General features: G+C 42.6%; 1 protein-coding gene across 1 annotated transcript; it reads left to right on the top strand.

Moving 5' to 3' along the window:
• The first annotated feature begins 11,604 nt into the window (after positions 1-11,604).
• On the top strand, positions 11,605-16,932 carry LOC144691966 (uncharacterized). The gene is made up of 5 exons (XM_078560543.1): positions 11,605-11,690; positions 13,226-13,597; positions 13,888-14,196; positions 15,221-15,310; positions 16,522-16,932. Exons 1-5 carry the CDS (start codon positions 11,609-11,611, stop codon positions 16,695-16,697), a joined length of 1,029 nt encoding a protein of 342 aa, XP_078416669.1. The 5' UTR covers positions 11,605-11,608; the 3' UTR covers positions 16,698-16,932.
• The last annotated feature ends 4,328 nt before the right edge of the window (positions 16,933-21,260 follow it).

Raw genomic sequence — 21,260 nt, 5'->3', positions numbered from 1 at the left:
GTCTCTCTGTTTCTGTAACATAATCGGAACTATCCAAAGTTTTGAGATTTAAAGTGCATTGGTTCCAAGTGCTGGGCAATTGCCCAAGGGGAGGTCGCGCTTCTCAGGCATTGCTGTGCAAACCTTACCTGGGAACTTCTGAGGGTGGGGGGGTGGGGGGGTGGGGCAGGCGGGGAGGGGTTGGGGGTGGGGGGAGTGGGGTGGGGGTGGGTGGGGTGGTGTGGGGGTTGGTGGGGTTAGGGGTGGTGTGGGGGGGGGGTTGAGGGTGGTGTGGGGGGGTGGCGTTGGGGATGGTGTGGGGGGTGGGTGTGTGGGTGTGGCAATGTGAGTGTGTGGGTGTGAGGTGGAAGGGTTCCCCAGTGCATCTTTGGGGTACCCACCAGTTACACTGCCCTGGAGCTTAGATGTTATGGCCCATTAGATTGGTTACCAAAAGCTCAGCCAAAGAGGTAGTTTTTAAAAAGCAAGTTAAAGAAAGAGAGGGAAGTGTAGGGGGGGAATTCCAAAGCTTGATGATTTGGAAGCTGAAGGCACGGGCAATGTTGGAGCAGGTAATAGTTGCTCACTTTTCCAACTTCCTTGAACACATGAAAGTAATAAGATTGCTGACATTAGGATATGGCACCATGTACACTTAGAGGGATAGTTTCTAGAATTTTGAGAAACCAGCTAAGGGTGGCTTGTAAATGCTTTCCACCAAAGCTATATTTGATCTGGTGCTGGGTCTAATAAAGAAAATAAATTCCTGAATACTGATATCCTTGGTTTTTAATGCATGCACAAAGTTTATTATTGATATTAATATTTAATATTAATTATTTCTGATGACCGCTGCTGTGGGTTGATGAGCATTACACATATAGACATAAAAGAAAGCCATACCAGTCTGTGATCTTTAAGCTGGTCTACATTATAGTGAGTGAGACAGCACTGTTGTACTGAGAGGCGGGAGGATGTTTACTGAGGGCAGCCAAAATTACACCCGGAAAACAAACAACTATTGACTAGTCAAATGTTCCTTTATGAGAAAGAATGTCTAGAACAGAGACATTCAACCACAGCTTGCGTTTAAATAGCACCTTCTTCTTCAGTTCCCTGCCCAAAGGCAGATCCGACCTAAAGCGCCATGGCCTCCAGCATAGAGAGAGCAAGGAGGGAGGTCCCAAATCCACTTCAGCTGGAACCAGAATCAAACCCAGTGTTGTTGGTACCAATCTGATCCACAATGGCCCTTTGGCCGACCGGCCCCCCAGTGAATCCCTATTGCAGTGGCAACATACACTTTTACATGCATGTTGTAGCCTGGAGCTATGGATAGTCATGGTTGAGACTCCAATTTCTTTCCATCACATGGCTGACCAGAAATCTCTCCTGCCATTGGCGTATGTTGGAAGGATTACAAGTTGCAGTTATTGTACAGACCCGTGCTGACCTCCCCACGGGACTCCCCTCACACCCCTGAACTCCCATGGGATTACCTTCACCCCCAATGATCCCTCCCATGGCAATCCCCAGCCCCACGAGGACTCCCCACCCCCACGGGATTCCCCTCCATGGAATTTCCCACCCCCAACGAGATTCCTCTCCATGAGATTCCACCCCCCACAGGACTCCCCCTCATCTTCGGCACCCTCCCCACCGGGACTCTTACACCTCACCCCGACAATTGGGACTCCTCACCAAGGCCTGACTCGTGACTTTCACTGGCCCCCCTCCAAGGCCCGACCTGACTCGAACCCCCTCCCGACACTGAGGCCCAACCCAACTCCCCACTGAGGCCTGATGCCCCCACTCCCTCCGAGACCTGGTCTAAGCTCCCGCACCAAGGCACAACCAGACTCGATCGCACCTCCAAAATCCACCCCCATCAAATCCTACCCATTTACCCTATACACTTACCTTATTCCTGGCCTGTCAAGGACCTTTATACTTGACTGGGCCTTTTGCTTACCTGGTTGATGACAGCTAGTGCCATAAAAAAGGGGGCATGACCTCCTTACATCCAACTGAGTTGCCTTGGATGTTAGGCCCTAGGGATGCGCTGCACTCCCCGGATCTCGTCCAGCCTGAGTTGGAAGGTCGGGCGAGATAGGATTGAAAAAATTTCAGGTAAGAAAGTAGGGGCGGAGAGGCAATATGACTTTGATTGCCACTCCACAGAAGTTTATGTAGCCCAATGTCAAATTTTGAGTGTCTGATAATGGTCCTGTGAAGTGGCTTGGGACGTTTTACTCCCTGAAAGACACTATACAAATGCAGATAGATTCCTTGACAAATGTAAGTGTAAGTGTTGTCTAACGTTCCAGTTCCAGGCTGCCTAGTTTGGATGGTCAGGGGCTGTCTTCCAGTTCTCCATCCCTTTTCAGTTCCATCTCACATTCTGATAGGTTTTGCTGATGAAGTTAGACGTAATTATATGTAATGTGACTTTGTGATCCCCCAAAACACTTTCCTATGGTCGTATGACATGCCAAGCACACTAATAAAAAACACTGACACAGAACAGTTTTTACAATTATACTGGAAGAAAACGGACCCTGAAAGATAATGTGGGCCCTTCATCAGACAGATGTGAGTAATATTGCAAATACAAATAGAGAAGTGACAGACTTGTTGAATAAACACTTCCTGTAATTCCCAGAAAACTAATGATGAACCAAGAACAGCAAGTCATGAAATTTGACATAAGCAAGAAAACAATATTAGGAGAAACAAGTACTAAAGACTGAAAATTCCCAGGACCTGATGGTTTCCACCCCAGGATTTTAAAGAAAGTAGGTGAGGAAATTTTAAGTGCTTTTGTCATAATCTTCTAAAGATCTCTCAATTCTCTTGAGTGCTGACGTCTCTAATTTCTAATGCATGTATGAATTTTGATAGTTTAAAAGATACTGATTAATTCTGACGATATCTGCTGTGTAGGTTGATTAGCATTACGTAAATAGATACAAAACAAAGTCAGACTAATCTGTGACCTTTAAGCTGGTCTGAGGTTTATCTGATTCACCAGTCGGGGTGGTGAGTGGGATGGCATTGGGGTACTGAGAGACAGAAGGATGTTTACTGAAGGCAGCCAAAGCCAAAGCTGGTAAATCAAATGATCCTTAATGAAAAATCTGGACCATTCAGTTTGCACAGTGGATCCTCACAGGCTACATATGTGATTTAAGTCAATGTTCCTATTAATTTCCATATAATCAGAAAGGTTAGTGTGATGTTGGCCTTTATATATATGGATGATTAGAATAGAAAAGAGGAGCAAGATTTGCCACAGCAATACAAAACCCTGGTTAGAGTTCCACATCTGGAGTGCTGATGAGGTGGAGACTGGAATCACTGAGGATAAGAATTCACTCAGTGCAGAGACTGCAGGAGGAAAGCAGTGAGAAACTTGGTGATGTACTTGGATGGGGTCAAGGATTTTGCATTTGAAATGAGAAGTGAGAGGGGTGCACAAGATGAGCGCTCAAAGAAGGAGATAGTGCGAGAGGAGTAGGGAACAGATTAAGGTGTAATTTGGTGATATAGACTATAGCACCAGCATTGAAGTGTTGGGAGGTATACCCAGACAGGGAAGCTTCATTAAGAGGAAGGTGTCATCATCCCTCAGCCAGGTTTCTGTCAAGACCATGATGTTGATACATTCATCCACAGTAAGCTCCTGGGTAGCAAGGAACTCCTTCACAAGTGAACAAATAACCTGGAGGAAGATGAGATAATTGATTCACTGGCAGAGTCCACAGGGGTCAACGCTAGAAGGGGTGAGCGGGATGAAAAGGAGATCCAACAGATTAGCCCCAGTGGGAAGAAAAAGTTCAGACCTTTTGTTTTCTGGACATCTAAAGGCTGCAACATGGAACCCTGTGTCCATAAATAATGTTTAAGTCAATGTTCCTATTAATTATCATATAACTCAAGCAATGGAGCTAATGACCCTCATCTTTAGATTTATGATTTATTCATAAATGAGGCAATTGTGCCAAGAACAACTTTTTTCAAAATGGTTGGCATATAGAACCTCAAAATAGTACAACACAGGAGCTCAGTTGCCCCATCCAGCCTCTGCTGGCTTTTTCAAAGAGCAATCCCATTAGTCCAATTACTCAACTTTTTCCCTGCAAACCAGCTTTTTCTCCTCCTTCAACTATTTATCCAATTCCCTTTTGGAGGGAAAGGAAGGTTTACTATTGGGCAGAATTGTCCCAGACTTGCACTAAGTGTGGTAGCGGTGGGGGTAAAACGATATGTTACCGCCTGCCTCGATGGCAGATTGTCACACCTTATTGCACCAAACTTGCCGCATTACTTATGTTTTCCTGGGAAACACGCCATTCCCATGGCGAGCGAGCTCTCATTCGCCCGACACGCCATCACCTTGCTGCTTCATCCACGCCAGGCGACATATTTAAAGTTCAGCCGCACGCACATCTCAGTGCTTTCTGCCCACGACTACTGCAGGGAAGGTGTCCATGGAAGGCACAAAGACTGCAGCCCCCAGGTTTAATGACGCATCACTGGAATGCCATTTGGACACCATGGAGGCCCACCGGGATGTCCTCTATTCCCAATCTGGCCACAGGTTGGGCAATGGCATCACCAATCCAACATGGCAAGCAGTGGCAGCAGTGGTCAGGGCCAGTGCCGCACTAAAGAGGCCGGCCATCCAGTGCAGATAGAGGATGAATGATCTATTCCGTGCAGCCAGGGTATGGCAACCATCTAATCACTCTAAACTCACTCACTCAAGCCTATCATGCGTTCACTGGCATCTCACTTACTACCAGCTCAAGGGACATCACCACCCATTCTCACACACACACCCTCACATGTCCATCTGACCTCATCTCCTCAGGAGACTGCCTCCTCAGCCCTCACCCTCTTGAGGCCACTTGCACAGATCAAGATGTGCCCCCACACACACCCTGGGATGCACCCCTTCCCCAGTACAGCTCTAGTCCTGCGGCCTCTTCCCTTGCCTCTTCTCCCCCTTTGCCAAGCAAGCCCTAGCCTTGCAGCCATTGAAAAGCCACCTATGTGTGGCTGATGTGGTAGGTAAAGACCTACCCATGAGCCCCCTCTATCCAAGCCTGGCGCTGATGACTGCCAGTGCTGACCAAAGCAAGGCAGCCAAACAAATGCTGGCGTCCCGAGTGAACAGCAGCCTGCCGGGTGCACATCGCTTATGTGCTGTTGTGAAACACGTGAGCATGTTTTCTCGCCAGCGTGGATGGATGATCCAGCAGGGGGGTATGAGTCCGGCGGGCTGGCCTTGTAATGATATGCTGATGTATTACAATGAGATTCCCGATGTCCGATGGTGGCAAATGTGGCCTGCCATCGGCAGGTTGAGTGGACAATTGCAAACTGGTTTCATACCGTCCTGCGCCATATAGTCCGCCTGTGCCACCAAACACGCCTGACACTGGTGGGCAAGGAAAATTCCGGCCATTGGATCTGCATCCATCAGGCAGTGCATTCCAAATTCTAACCACTTGTGTAAAAAGTTTATTCTTCATTTATAACCCAAAAGCCAACTTAGTGCCAACTCATGTCCCCAACCCACCACCCGTCGCCCTTACATGCCGACATAACCAGTTTCCACCATGGGCAGACCTCAGGCTCTAGGCAGAGATGAAATAAAATAAAGGTCTATAAAATAAAGTTTGAAATGTCTTTTGCAGACTTCATTATATTGAAAAGAACACTCTCATTCATAAAAAAACCATTGACTGTATTTATATTTCTTCAACTACATAAAGCCTTAACAACAACACGGATCAGGGAGTCTAACATGTGCACAAGTCAAAGGTTGTCACGAAAACCCATGGCGCAATGAAATTGAAGGTAGGCGCGGGTCAACCAAGGTGGGATCCCGCTGCCCCTCACGACGGCACACCACCGGCCTGTCTCACCCGCTCCGCCAGGGAGCTGGGGAAGGAACATACGTGGTGAGCTATGCCTGGGCAGGATGAAGCCAGAGGAAACTCTGGTGGGGGTCTGTAGCGGTCCTGACGTACAAATTGGTCATCCGACCTTGGTATGGGGCGTAAGACTAGTTGAACCATTTCATGGCTGGTATTCTCCGGAGTTTTTCTCAGGGTAGCTGGTGTTTGTCCACATGCAGTTTTAAACCTATTCTCAAACTTTAAATGGGTAAGAAGCTCAACTCGCTGGCTTGGAGCCGGACGTGAACGTGAGTGCCCAGTGGGCCACTTTTAGTCGGCAGAACTGGCGCTGCGGGATGAACCGAATGCCGGGTTAGGGAGCCCGATACCAATGCTCATTAAATCCCACAAAAGGTGTTGGTTGATATAGGCAGCAGGACGGTGCCCATGGAAGTCAGAATCCGCTAAGGCGTGTGTAACAACTCACCTGCTGAATCAACTATCCCTGACAATGGATGGCGCTGGAGTGTTGGGCCCATACCTGGCCATCGCTGTAACCCCACTACTTAAAAAAGGAGGGAGGAGAAAAACATGGAATTACAGACCAGTTAGCCTAACATCAGTTGTAGGGAAAATGCTAGAGTCTATTATAAACGATGTGATAACAGGACGCTTAGAAAAATATCAATGGGATTAGATAAAGTCAACATGGATTTATGAAAGGGAAATCATGTTTAACAAACCTACTGGAGTTTTTGGAGTATGCAACTAGCAGAATAGATAAGAGAGAACCAGTCGATGTGATGTATTTGGATTTTCAGAAAGCTTTTGATAAAATCCCACCTAAGAGGTTAGTGTGTAAAATTAAAGCTCATGGGATTTGGGGTACTATATTGGCATTGATTGAGAATTGGTTAGCAGATAGGAAACAGAGAGTAGGAATAAATGGGTCTTTTTGGGAATGGCAGGCAGTGACTTGTGGGGTATCACAGGGATCAGTGCTTGACCCCCAGCTATTCACAATATATATCAATGATTTGGATGAGGGAACCAAAAGTAATATTTTCAAGTTTGCTGGTGACACAAAACTAGGTGGGAATGTGAGTGGTGAGGACGATGTTTAAGAGGCTTCAAGGCGATTTAGACAAGTTGAGTGAGTGGGCAAATACATGGCAGGTGCAGTGTAACGTGGTTAAGTGTGAAGTCAACTACTTTGGTAGGTACAACAAAATGGCAGAGTATTATTTAAATGGTGATAGATTGGGAAATGTTGATGTACAAAGGGACCTGCGTGTCCTTGTACACCAATCACTGAAAGCAAGCATGCAGGTGCAGCAAGCAGTCAAGAAGGCAAATGGTATGTTGGCCTTCATTGCGAGAGCACTTCTGTGCAGGAGCAAGGTTGTCTTACTGCAGCTATACAGAGCCTTGGTGAGATCACATCTGGAGTTTTGTGTGCAGTTTTGGTCTCCTTACCTAAGAAAAGATATACTTGCCATAGAGGGAGTGCAGTGAATGTTTACCAGACTGATTCCTGGGATGGCAGGATTGTCTTATGAGGAGAGATAGGGCCAAAAAGGAGTTAAGAAAAATGAGTGGGATCTCATTGAAACGCATAAAATTCTGACAGGGCTGGGCAGACTGGATGTAGGGATAATGTTTCTTCTGGCTGGGTGGGTCTAAAACAAGAGGTCATAATCTCAGGATACAGGGTAGGCCATTTAAGATTGAGATGAGGAGAAACTTCTTCACTTAGAGGGTGGTGAACCTGTGGAATTCTCTACCACAGAGGGCTGTGGAGACCAAGTCACTGAATGTATTTAAGAAGGAAATAGATAGATTTCGAGACTCTAAAGATATCAAGGGGTATGGGGGAGAGAGGAGTATGGCGTTGAGTTAGAGGATCAGCCATGATCATACTGAATGGCAGAGCAGGCTTGAAGGCTGAATGACCTACCCCTGTTTCTATTTTTCTATGCTACTATGTTTCTAACAAACATTTCACACAAGTGTATGATCCCTCATGACAACAAGCATTGAAACTCATAGTCCCACTTCTATAACCACTTGTAGTTGTCAATGAAACTGTGAAATGGCTGGCACTCTACTTTGATAGTGGATGGTTGTGAAATCAGTCATGCAGCAGTAATCCAGTAATGGAAGCCCTTCGACTTATGTCAATAGACGGAGTGAAATAGCAAGCAATGTTTTTTTTAACACTCCAGAGTTTTTTTTCCGAAGCTTTAAAGGGCAAGACTTTTAAATGCCTTGATAGCTTTACAGCTCCGTGTGACAGGTCCTTTGATAATTCCTCTCGACTGGCCCTCTTGACAGTTCCTCTTGAGAGGTCCTCTTGCAGTCGATCAAACAGCTCTTTCAGATGTTGTAAATGCTCCGCCCACGTTTGACTGTTGTAAACTTGCTGGCTTGCTATTTAATTTTAAAATCTATTTTGGAATGTTGCCTTAAAGGGGGTGTGTAGTTGGAAGTCTGCTTAATAAAGAATTTTGTGATTTGTTATAATATTAACTAACTGTAATCTTATGTATGCACTTGAAATATTTTCTTCTGTTAATAAATGTTTTAATTTAGTTTTTAAAATCTCTAAAGGTGTTAGTGGACTAATTACTTCCGAAATCAGTGCCCAAATCTTCTCGTAATAAATACAAATTGCAAAACCGTTGTGATAGCATTGCCAAATTTCCCTTGTGGATTTGGTCCGCCTGGCACACATCATCTACCACATCATAACAGGACTCCCAATATGGGAAGAACAAAACCCTGTCAAAGTTGCCTGAAGGCTTCCAGGTGACATTCCTTCATTCAAAGTGCACTCGGTCCTGATTGAGGGACTGCATCAGGAAAGGGTGGGGTTCCACCAAGAGCCGCACCCCTGCCTTTGCTGCTGACCCCCTCTCTGCAATCCCACCCCTCCCCCGATCTCCCACCTCATGAGGGGCCCTCCCATAGCTCATCTGTGGCCTGGGTTCCTCACCTTGTCTCAGGTGGGTGCATTACTGGCAGCAGCCACTACCTTTCAAGTGGCAATGCTGAGCAATAAAGAGTTGCTGGCTTCTGATTGGTCAGCAGTTCTTGATGGGCAAAACTTCTGTCTGAGGGGTTCTTGTTCCCAGGAAAGGCCCACCTCTGCCCGGTTAAGTGCCTGAGTGACACTTAATTCCCGAAACGAGGTGATGCAGGGTTCCCGCCAGTTCTCCAGCTTCTTTTCTTGATAGCTGTAAGTTGCCCATATTTCAGTTGTTCAACAAGGCACTGAGAACACAGGCCTTATAAACCTGTATCTTGGTCTTAAGAGTCAACTTGTTGCCTATTGAAAACCTATACACACCACATCAACCACATTGCTCTATTCACCCTTCGTTTTACCCCACGTCAAAGACTAAATCAAGTTATTCAGGTGTGATTTTTCCTTAACATACCTGTCCTAGCTCTCCTTTGTTAGTCCATGTTTGCCAAGTGGCTGTTAATTTTCTCTAAGGTTATTATTTCTCCAAGATTCCACACCAGCAATGTTAATGCCAGGTTTATCCTTCACCCCTTTTTGACAAGGGGTGTCAATTGTGTATTTGCAGTCCTCAAATTTTTTGGCACCAGCATAATATCTGAGGAGAATTGAACTGTGGCCAGCAGCTCCATAATTTCTATTTTTACTTCCCTTAGCAACCCAATGATCCAGACCAGCTGCCTTATCTACTTTAAGTATTGCCAGGCTTTCTCGCACCACTTCATATTTATTTTTCCCAACAAGCTCCTCATTTACCAGAGCTTTGGCAAAGTCCTCTTCCTTGGTTTACACCCGTTCAAAGTGCTCTTTCAGTACCTCAGCCATGCCTTCTGCCTTCACTAATACATTTCAATTTAGGTACCTAATCGGCCAACCAATGATAACCCTTTACTGTTAATATACCATAGAAAACCTTTGGACCTCTTTGCTGGTCATCAATCTATTTTCATCTTGTCTATTTGCCCCTTTTATTTCCTCTTCACTGCTCCTTATATTTTTTTATATTCGGCCTAATTCTCACTTATATTATCAAGCTGACATCTGTCACACACTCTCCTTTTCTGCTTCATCCTACTCTCTAACGTCTTTGTCGTCCAGGGAGCAATGGCTTTGGTTATCCTCCCTCCCTCTCTTGCGGGAATGTACCAAGAATGTACCCGAACCATCTCCCCTTGAAACGCTGTCCATTGTTCCATTACATTTCTGCCTGCCAGTTATCCAAGCTAGATCCCGCCTCAATTCGATGAAAAATAATCCTCTTCCAGTTAAGTGTTTTTATTCTTAATTGCTCTTATGTTGCTGGCTGAGGTGAAAAAATGGTGTATGGGCTTCCATCCACTTGTGATATGGCCTCCACTGATCTTCATATTGCAGAGGGTGATTACGTGGGCATTACCTGCACTGGCAGTATGGAGAGTAGACCACTTGTCCTATGAGAGGGAGGGAGGTATGTCAGTAATTGTTGTACAATGTGTTTGGGTGATGTGCCTGCCACAGTGGAATAGCTGGTAGCACGTGGAAGCTGTGAGATGTGAGATTGTGTGAGATTGTGTGAGCTGAAGCATACAAATGTGAGGTTTGAGCTGTGGTTGACATTGACTGTTGCTAGGTAAGTGAAGAGGGCTTGATGAATGAAATCGTGTGTGAGACTAATGGTGCAGTTAGAAGGATATGTCACATAAGAATACATCCACTGACTTTGACCACTTGTGTGTGAGGTCATTAAATTTCTGGTGGCACACCCACTGGGTCCTATCTCCAGAATATTGGCACAGCCATCTACTCCTCATACCTTCCAAGCACTTCTCTGGAGGGTCTCCCGGCCTCTTAATAGAAGAGAACCTCTCTCCTCTGATCAACCTCCTGCAACAACAACTCCAGCACCACACCCGAAAACCTGGGGGTACGCTTTATGCTCTGTTGCATCGTTTTGGCTCCTCCCTGAAGGCCTTCAAATGTTGTCCAAATGTTGCTGCAGCCAGAATGCACCTCCTCTTTAAGAGGTTCAGGCTGACTTTAAGTAGTGCAGGTTAGGACAGTGGTGCAAGCCTTGTAAAATCTTGAGCTCCTGCTGAGGTGTGCAGCTACTCAGCAGCACATTCAGTGCTGGGCTGCATGCCACAATCATGGAAACGAGCAGGGAGCATGATGCTTATGTGCTGCCTGTATCTGCTTGAACAGTTGCAGAGTAATCGCATATAACAATCCCAGGTGCTAATTTAGGAGAATATTTAATTTAGCCCCCTGATTTATTCATCAGAGTAATAAGTATGCATGAAACTCTCCAATAAAAAATGTCCCAATCCAGTTTAATTATAAATTTGTGAAACGTGAATAAAGGGAAGGAATTAACACTCCAACACCCAATTATTCTGAGGTAATGACATGAAATCGTTTTTGTTGTAGAAATGAGGTGCCAAAAAAGCTAATGAAAAATACAGAAGATTTGCCAGGTCTTAGCAGAAACACGTAATGAATTGTCACAGGCAGACATATTTGCACTAATTATTTTTAATAAGTTATTTAATTGTTGGTATACAAGTAAAGTCAAAGACTAAGCACCACAATGTAATTTCAGACAGGAAGACTGTTGTCAAAAGAACCCACAACAGACTGCTTCACCTTTTTAGGAGAACACAGTTGCATGCTCTCCACCCACTGTAGCAGAGCTGTTGCTATCCCTGTTCCGGAACAGAACATGTCAATGCAACTGGCGCTGGGCAAAATGTCTTCACTCACTAATTGTTTTACCAAGTGGATTCTCCTCATTGTTACTCTAGGTAAGGATGCTTTTCTATTCTAATAATGTTAGCAAAGTTGAGAGAACAGTCTGCGTAACCTTTTAAAAACCCTGCTGGTGCTGATTGACATTTTTCTGTCACTGACGTTCCTGGCTTGCAGATTTTCTTTTTTTTTGGTTGAGCATTCAGTTGGCTTAAATATCATACAGGAAAGTACTAGGTATTAGCCTGAATTGTCCTCATAGAAATCTAAATTATTTGAAAAGGAATCTGTCATGAATTTATATGTTTCATGAAACAAATGTGCTGAGCTGTGACCAGTATGCAATGGTATTAATTTTATCAATCTTATTTCTTACAACCAATGACGTTTTTCATCTAATTCTAACCAAACATCAATTAAAATTTAAAAACTTTTGTTCTAAACCTTGCCACGTTTGCTGCATTGTGAAGGTATCTCCACAGTTAGCATGGTAGTGAGTGAGCAGCACTTTTGAAGCAGGCATTTCCATTCTTTTGCATGTATTAAATTTATTTAAACTCTCCCGTATAAGCAATGCATCATTACAATTTTGTTTTATCGGTGACTAGGGCATCTAGGACAGTAAGAGGCATAGACTGACCAACTAGATACCATGTCAATCTTTCCACCCCACCCCCACTAGAGCTGTACCTTGAGTATCCTGCCATCCATTCTTAATTAGCACTTTTCATAGATAATATCACCACCTTCAACACCTCTTTGATCCTTTTGTCTGTGACATCTTTTGATTATCTGCTCCTATCACTGCTTGCTTGTCCCTACAACCACCCCACCCTCAACTTCTCTCCCCTCGCCCCCCCACCTTAAACCAGCTTATATTTCACCCCTCTTCTAACTATACTTCAGTTCTGTTGAAGGGTCGTGTGGACCCGAAACGTCGACTCTTTTCTTCTCCACTGATGCTGCCAGACCTGCTGAGTTTTTCCAGGTAATTCTGTTTTTGTTTTGGATTTCCAGCATCCACAGTAGTTTTTTGTTTTTAGACACATTGTTGTTGACATTTGAGCAGGACCATGAAGGTTCCTTGCATTGACTAATGTTGGAACATGAGAAATATCCTAACCAGTTGTTTTGCTGACAACAATCTTAATACTGCATTCTCAATCTACCTGATTTAATTGATAAGACGCTAAACTCTCATTGAACCAAACAATGATATTATAAACCTCTTGTGACAAAGCACATTGATTTTACAAACCTCTTGGTCTTGCAAACAAATATTACAAACCTCTCCCTATAACTAAAGTATACAGCGACATGCTTTTCATGACAGACTTTTAATTGATTGTACTGTTTACCTAGATTTCATACCTTGATTGCATTCTTTTTTAGAATTAAATTTTGATCAAAAGCAAAAGAAACACAACTTATACTGGTCTGCAGAACCCGTGTCATGTCTTGGCAATAAGAATGATCCTTTCAATCTTAATATTAAAGCCACATCTTTAAATAAATAGGTAGATTCACGGAGCGATGTTCGAATAGCTTTTCACTAACAATGTTAATTTATTTTGATTTTTCATGGGGACAGTTTTGACACATAGTGAAGGCCAAGTTTTCCAAACTCCAGCTGTTCTTAAAGCATTCAAGGGAGAAAGTGTTAAAATCTCTTATTTCTACTTGTACAATCGAACTGAAGTAGAAATGATGTCTGTTTCCTGGTGGAGGAGTATGTGGAAAAAGCCTGTATGTAGAATACGTTATATCAATCAAACACTGGTGCAGAATCCTAAGTGTGATCGTCGAGTGGACATTACTTTGGAGCTCAATGCTATGGTCACTCACTTTACCATCCAAGATCTCCAGCTGAATGATACGGATCTTTATTACTGTAAAATTGAAATCTCTATACCACCACCTACAAAAGAAATGCAAGGAAACAAAACACACCTCACAGTAGAAGGTATGAATTATAGCCTTGATAACATAAATCTTTTGTATTTCAATTGTCTTTTCTGGTCTCAAGCTAGTTTGAATTGTAAATATTTTTGCAAAGAAATTTCTTGAGATTATTATCTACATCATAACCAATATGTTCACCTGTGTGTCATAGAATCAATGTACAGCATTTAGTTGAGAGAACAGCATCACTATATGCACAATGGGATTTTTTTCCAATGGAAAATAAAGTAAAATATAAAGTTGTTCTTTTTTTCAAAATTCAATAAAACATGTCACATTTTCTTCCCCAAGCTCCTCCAGTGGTCGAAGTTAAATTCCTTGACCGACCTGAAAACGGTTGTTGCGTACAACTGATTTGCAGAGCAGAGAATTTCTCTCCTGGCGACATCCAAATGAGGTGGAGTAAAGAAGGAAAAGAAGGCTCAGTGTGGATCAATTCCAGTATTACTACTGCCTCAAACAACAGCAATTCCAGAACAAGTTACGTTGACCTCTCTCACTGGGAGAACGGGGATATGTACGCATGTCATGTGAATCACTCAATGTTGCAAACCCCTCTCATTAGGAAACTAACCATATCTATTGATGAACGACATGAAGGTATTTCAGTTGTACAGTTTTCTTCCCTTTCTTCACTTTAAGATCACTGTTTCCTTTTAACCAAAAAATGAAATAGTCTCAGTACTATTAGGGTTAATTCTATCCTCCCACTTTTTATTTGTATTTAGAAAAAAAAAATCGCAGATTCGATAAGAGACCTGGTATCTCCTATATTTCAAACTTGCTGTTTTAGTGGCCATGAACACGAAAAGCACAGAAATAACAAACACCTTTTTACCAAAGTATTGACACTAAGCAGTCTGCCCACTATGCGCTCCTATTCCCTCTGATTGGCTTGGCTAAATCTGCAAGTTAGGTTTTTTTTATGAATTAAGTTTATCCACAACCAAAAAAAATTAAGCAACTAATATGGAAATGTTAACACCCCACGCCCATTAGGGAATGGGAGAACTCCCCATTCCGTGACATGGGTGAACACGCTTTTCACAAGTTGAGGTCTAATTGCAATAATAGGACTCCATTGTCACCTTTACCTGGAAGTCAGTGGGGGCACCCTGTCCCAAGAATAAGAAAATAGTCTGAAGAGTGAAAAGGTTTTCCAGGTCCCACAAGGCAAGTGTGTAGGCTTCACCTGCCTCGAATCGCACTCTTTGCAAATCACTGACCACTTTCTTCATAAACCGAGAATTACCGTGGGCCTGGTCCTGACTCACCCGCTGCAAATTGCCACTGACTTAAGGGCAGAGTTTCATCAACAATCATAAACATCAGCCCTGTTCCCGACCAAATTTCAACCAGTCTTCTGTTATCCAGGAGTTAATTGACATTGCGTTAGCTGTTTTTCCTGAGAGTATATTCTGAAATCTTGCTTGATGTTTGTTAATTTTATTCTCAGTTTATGCTTCTCTAACACAGTTATTTCCATGTTCTTAACTGGATCAGTATAAACAAGAACAGTAAGATGTATTTGATCTTGGAAGAAATTTATTATATTGGTTATCAGATGACCTGATATTGTTGAAGCCATTAATTCAAAGGCCTTCTTGTTATTTTTTTATTACAGGCAGAGTATATATATGGGTGGTGCTTGCTTCTCTGTGCGTAATTCTAGTATCTGCCATTGTCTATTTACTATTAAAGTGTTCAAGAAAAGGTAAGATCCAGATTATTAGAACCTTTGCTTTTAAATCATCAAGGTTGAGGCTTGTAGATAGCTTTTAATTGACATATGTGGAAATAGGGTCAGTATTCCTGTTTGTACAAATTAATCGAAGTTCCAGTAGGTGGATCCATGTGGGGGCTGAATGGAGTTGATGCATTTACACTGCCAGCTTTCAGTATAACTGTTTTACTTGTATAACCGATAACGGCGTGTAGTGGGTTAGAACGCTGTCTTTTCATGCCTTAAACCACTATTCTTAATCCAGTTCCAACTAGACGTGGTCCCACATAATGAAACTGCCCTTTGGCATTCAGAGAGTAGACAGGATGCCTGTTGTAGGAATTGGAAAATGTCACAATGTGGCAGTGGGTGTGCTCATGTGACATTGGGTTAAGAAATAAGCAGTGTACAGCCTGATTTATTCTGCATGTCCTATGTTGTAATATAACAAAGGTGTGCTTCAGACTGAAATTGGCTTCACCTTGATGAGCATGTAATTCCTAAAACTGATACTTTTAAACACCATAGGTAGCCGTGCCTTCAGCTGCCTCAGCCCCAAGCTCTGGAATTTCCTCCCTAACCTCTCTGCCTCTCTTTCCTCCTTTAAGATGCTCCTTAAAATTACCTTCTCAATGAAACTTTTGACATTCTGCCTTAATATTGCCTTATGTGACTTATGTGGCATCCAATGGGAGGCAGCCAACTTCACATAAACCTCCAAAGTATCGAGCTCTGTGAGACCACATCCTTCATCCACGCGTTGTTAAGCAGCACTAGATGACTTATGTGACTTAGCAGTATTCAATCAATCATACACTGTAGAGTATTAATTTGTGACTACTTACATTATAGTCTTCAGTACAATGAAACAGATAATTGGATCACTCTTCTTAAGGCAATTAGCTGACAGGCAGCTACAAATTTAAAACTGAGTTTGAAAAACTTCTTGAGGCCTTAGCTGAGTAGTTTCTCAAATGACTAAAACTGAATGCTATCAATGCTAGATTTCACTAACAAGACAGACTTCACACACTAGTGCAAAATGTTAGAATTCACTTTGAGTCAGTTTGGTACCTGTTTTCCATCATCAGGGGAATGATACTGATTTCTCTGTGACTGTTTATTCCTTAGATATATTTATAATCATAGAATGGATTAAATGATATAAATTGCATTTTTACACTATTTTTCCTTCATTTTAGTAAATCCTGAAGTCAATCAGCTCTATGCTAATGTTGGCACTGTATCAAGAAATGAAGAGGCTGCCTCAACATGTCAGAGCTCTAATCAAAATTTAAATCGATTTTCAAATTCTAATTATAGTTTTATTAGACGAGCTCCACTGATTATATATCAAAATGCCTTTTCAGCAGAGTAAAATAGCTTCAGTTAAAAAAAAAAGGTAGTTATTTTATGATTCTGTTTTGTTGTGTCTTCTCAAATGAGAATTGCTGTCATGGAGCTGGGCTGTGGCCTATCTCTGTGACCACTTTGTTCACTACCCCTCATTAAGCTGTGAAGAGATGTGCCGAGCAAAAACAGAGATAGTACACCAATGCATTGCACAGTCCAACTTGTAACTTCTTGGAATTTTTATTTTACTAATTGTGTGACTTTGTCAGAGCTTAAAATGTTTAACTTGTATTTATTATACAGAATATTTCCACTACATTGCTGCTGTTGTAAGTTATTCATCACTATAATGTTTTACTTATTAGTGTACTTTTATTTTGTTTAGAATTGCTAAGCATAATCTCCTACATAGGAAAGAGCACAGTTCATGTAAAGTAATGGAAGCTCTTTTGGAAATACAATACCGTTAAAAAAGCATTCAAATTATCCATTGCTGTAACAATATATATTTGCCTCAGTCACGTGTTCATCTTCAGCCAGAAAAGAACCACCTTCACCACGAGGAGCTTCTCCATCTTCAGTGATAATAGTGCTCCATGATTGGCTGATTCGGAATGCAACTAAGATAACGTACAGCATGTGAAAAAGTCGTGTGGCCTTAACACATTCCTTAATCAAAGGCCATGCACAATCTGTCATATAAAATGAATTATGTCCCATATTAAAAAAAAACACTTCTGAGGAGAAAAAACTAACAGTAAATATCCATTAACAGAAATATCACAAAATTTTAAAAATTTTAAATAAAAACACAGGAACTAGTTGTTCAGTTATTAGGTTAGTTCACTTGTACTCTCTACCCCTCACATGGAATGTATTTGGGGAAAATACACAAAAGATTCCAGCCATTAAACTTAAGTTTAACTGAATGGACTACAATCAATGTGTAGAAAATTATGAGATATGCATGTGCATTTGTACTGGCAGCATAAAAATCAGGAAATTTTGTCTTGCATGGTCTTTCAGGTAATCTATGTTTTGCTTACAATTTCTACAGCTGTATCTATGATTGCATATTAAAGTATACACCATTGACCCCATTTTGCATTTGATTAATAATCTATTGGTGAGTGAAGCTGAATGGGATGCAGAAATGTGTAGTTGATTTAAAGGCCAACATTGCAATTGTTTATAATCATAAAAAAGTAAAAAAGAATTGGCATTTATATTGCTCTTTATGATCTCAGGGCATCATTGTGTCAGAACTAATGACATATTTTTGAAGTGTAGCTGCTATTGGTAATATAGCAAGACATTGTGGGACCTTGCTGTGTGCAAATTGCCGACTAACAGGTATGTGCTAAATGACCAGATAGGTAGGAAGAATGGAGAGAAGCAATATAGCACAAAGGGTATAATTTTAAAGAGGGTGCAGGAGTTGAAGGACCCCGGGGGTGGGGGGGGGGTGTGTGTGCACAACTCATTGAAAGTGACCGGAAAGGTTGAGAGGTGGTTAATAAAGCCTACCAGACCCTGGGCTTCGTTAATATTGTCACAGGGTACAAAAGCAAGGAAGTTATGATATGTATAAAATGCTGGTTCGGCCTCAATTGGAGTGGTGTGACCAGTTCTGGGCATCACACTTTAGTTAGGATGTGAAGGCATTAGAGAGAGTGCAGAAAAGATTCACAAGAGTGGGTCCAAGGGTGAGGAATTTCAGTTACATAGGCTGGAGAAGCTGGGGTGGTCACCTTGGGGAAGAAAAGGTTGAAAGGAGATTTGATAGAAGTAGTCAAAATCATGAGGGGTCTGGACAGAGAAGGGAAAACTGTTCCCGTCGGTGGAAGAATTGAGAGCAAGGGGATACTGATTTAAGGTGAGGACAAACTCCTTAATGCAGCATGCCATTAGGATCTGGAGTGCACTGCCCAAGAGTGTGGAAGAGGCAGATTCCATTGTGCCTTTCAAAAGAAAATTAGATCATTATCAGAAGAGGAAGAATTTGTGGGGCTATGGAACAAAGATAGGGGAGTGGCAGTAGGTGCATTGCTCTTGCAGAGAGCTGGCACAGACAAAACAGGCCAATTACCTCCTTCTGTGTCCTAAGCATTCTATGATCTATGATAATCAGCTTTTTTTGATGTTGTTTGAAGGATAAGCATTAGCCAGGATGCCAGAAGAACTCACTTGCCCTTCTTTAAGTAGTGCTATTGGATCCTTTACATATGCTGCAAGGGTGGTGGGGTTGGGGTGCCTTACTGTTTAACAACCCATCCAAATATCATTGGATGCTATATTATGATCTCCCTAGATAGAAGGTTCAAGATGGGCTGAATAGTATTCCTCATCCAATAATTACCATATGATTGCTGCAATTTTAACTAGGCAAACGTGAAAATGCAGGAAAATTGCAATTTGCATCCAGATATCACTAGAACTTTCTATCCAAAACATGAGGACACCAGGAACACAGCCCTGGAGGAAGATTCCAGCAATGGTCTGTTCTCGTTTGGTACCCTGAGATGTAGTTCATTACATATTCATTGTGAGTTCCTGATTCGGGTTGAGAACTGACATGTTGGAGGGAGGAGGTTAGTAGCAACAAGCTGTAGCAGCTATTTGAGGGGGCTAATTCATTTTTGATGGACACAGAAGAAGAAATTGCAGCAGTTGGAAACAGGGCAGTGCCATTTTTTTAAATGGAAATATGCAACAAGCAGGGGTTTTCCTCTTTGGACACCCAGAGCACCCACTTCTGTAAAGAAATATGTGGGTAGTTCTTGGTAGGAGACAGAAACTGAGGCCTGGTCATCTGTGTGATAATGCCACCTGTGGCAGTTTGGAATCACACAGAATATCATTTGTGAATTTGATAACAACACGTTTTGGCAGATTTGGAAACTTGATTGGAGGGATTCAAACACAGTTCCGGGAAAGATGGGCACGGATTTGGGAGGCGACAGCACAGGAGTGGAAAGGTTTTTTTTTGAGGAGAGGGGTGATAATGGCAGGTTTGAAGGAGAGGTGGACAGTGCCAAGGAGAGAGAACCGACAACATCAGCTAACAAGAAAGCCAGGAAGGGAAGCTAAGAGAATAGGAGGTGGGCCTCATGGACAAGGTGAGCTCAGAGAGGGCAGGAGGGATCGAGAGAAACTAGAGAAAGATACAAGTTAAAGGAAAGAGCAGTGATTTCATTTGAGGAGGGTTGGCCTGATGGGCTAGGGGAACAGAGTTAAGGGACAGAGACAGCTGATCTTTGTGAGCTCCTCATACCTGTTGGAGGTGAGGGTGGGGTCGAGGGTGTAAGACGACAGTTTGCAGTAGAAAAAGGAGGCCAGTGGCTATCTTTGTAGTTCAGAATAATCATGGAATAATAAGCAATTTTGGCGGATGTGAGCAGGACCCAGTAATACATTATTCATTCACGTCTATGACAGATGGTGAGAGAACCAACACGAGGGAAAATCTTCATGGACCTTCTCCTCACCAATCTACCTGCTGTAGATGCATCTGCCCATGATAACATTGGTAAGAGCAACATTACATTTCATTTGAATGCAAAATATCTTTAAATCTTTCTGCATGGCCACACACAGTATTTTAGAGTGGACAACTTGTGAGCTACCTGCATGGTACTTTACAGGTTGCTGCAGAACTGTACATGAAGCTTACGAGAAAACTGTAGCAAACCTTTATCATTCTGGATACCCTCACTGGTGAGAATTGAAGGGCATCTCCAGACCTATCTCAGCACCTGAGCCACATCCTTCACATTCCAACAGCTTGCTCTTTGAGGCAACTGGTGGTCATGAGACTCTGATTGTAGCATTCCTATGAATCAGTCCTCTAAGTTGGTGATATAAACAGAAAATGCTGGAAATACTCAACAGGTCAGGCAGCATCTGTGGAGAGAGGGACAGAGTTAACATTTCAGGTTGATGACCTTTCATCAGGACTGGGAAAATTTATAACTGTAATTGGTTTTAAGCAAGTGAAAGAGGGAAGGTGGGACAAAGAACAAAATTAAAGTGAAAACAGAAAGTGCTGGAAAAACTCAGCAGGTCTGACAGCATCTGTGGAGAGGGAAACACAGTTAACGTTTCGAGTCCGTATGACTCTTCTTCAGAGCTAAAGACAAATAGAAATGTGATGAAATTTATACTGTTTAAGGGTTTGGAGCAGATGGAGCTGGTCAGCGATAGGTGGGGGTGAAGGAGTGATTGACAAAGATGTCATGGACACATGTTCAATTGAAAGCTAATTCAAAATCTATTTAAAACATTGACCTCTCCTACGGTTACTAATTGCTCAAGTAATTACAACACCCTCATCAGTCCCGCCAGCTGCAATAATTAAAACCCCAACTTTGGGGAGTATGGTTATGGTAAAACATAGAAACATAGAAAATAGGAGCAGCAGTGGGCCATTCAGCCCTTCGAGCCTGCTCTGCCATTCATTATGATCATGGCTGATCATCCAACTCAATAGCCTGCTCCTGCTTTCTCCCCATATCCCTTGATCCCCTTCACCCCAAGAACTATATCTAACTCCTTCTTGAAAACATACAATGTTTTGGTCTCAACTACT

Source organism: Cetorhinus maximus, chromosome 16, assembly GCF_964194155.1.
Source record: "Cetorhinus maximus chromosome 16, sCetMax3.hap1.1, whole genome shotgun sequence".
In the NCBI taxonomy this organism is placed as follows: Eukaryota; Metazoa; Chordata; class Chondrichthyes; order Lamniformes; family Cetorhinidae; genus Cetorhinus; species Cetorhinus maximus.
The sequence above is the reverse complement of the archived record's forward strand: the minus strand, read 5'-3'. Positions and strand labels throughout refer to the sequence as shown.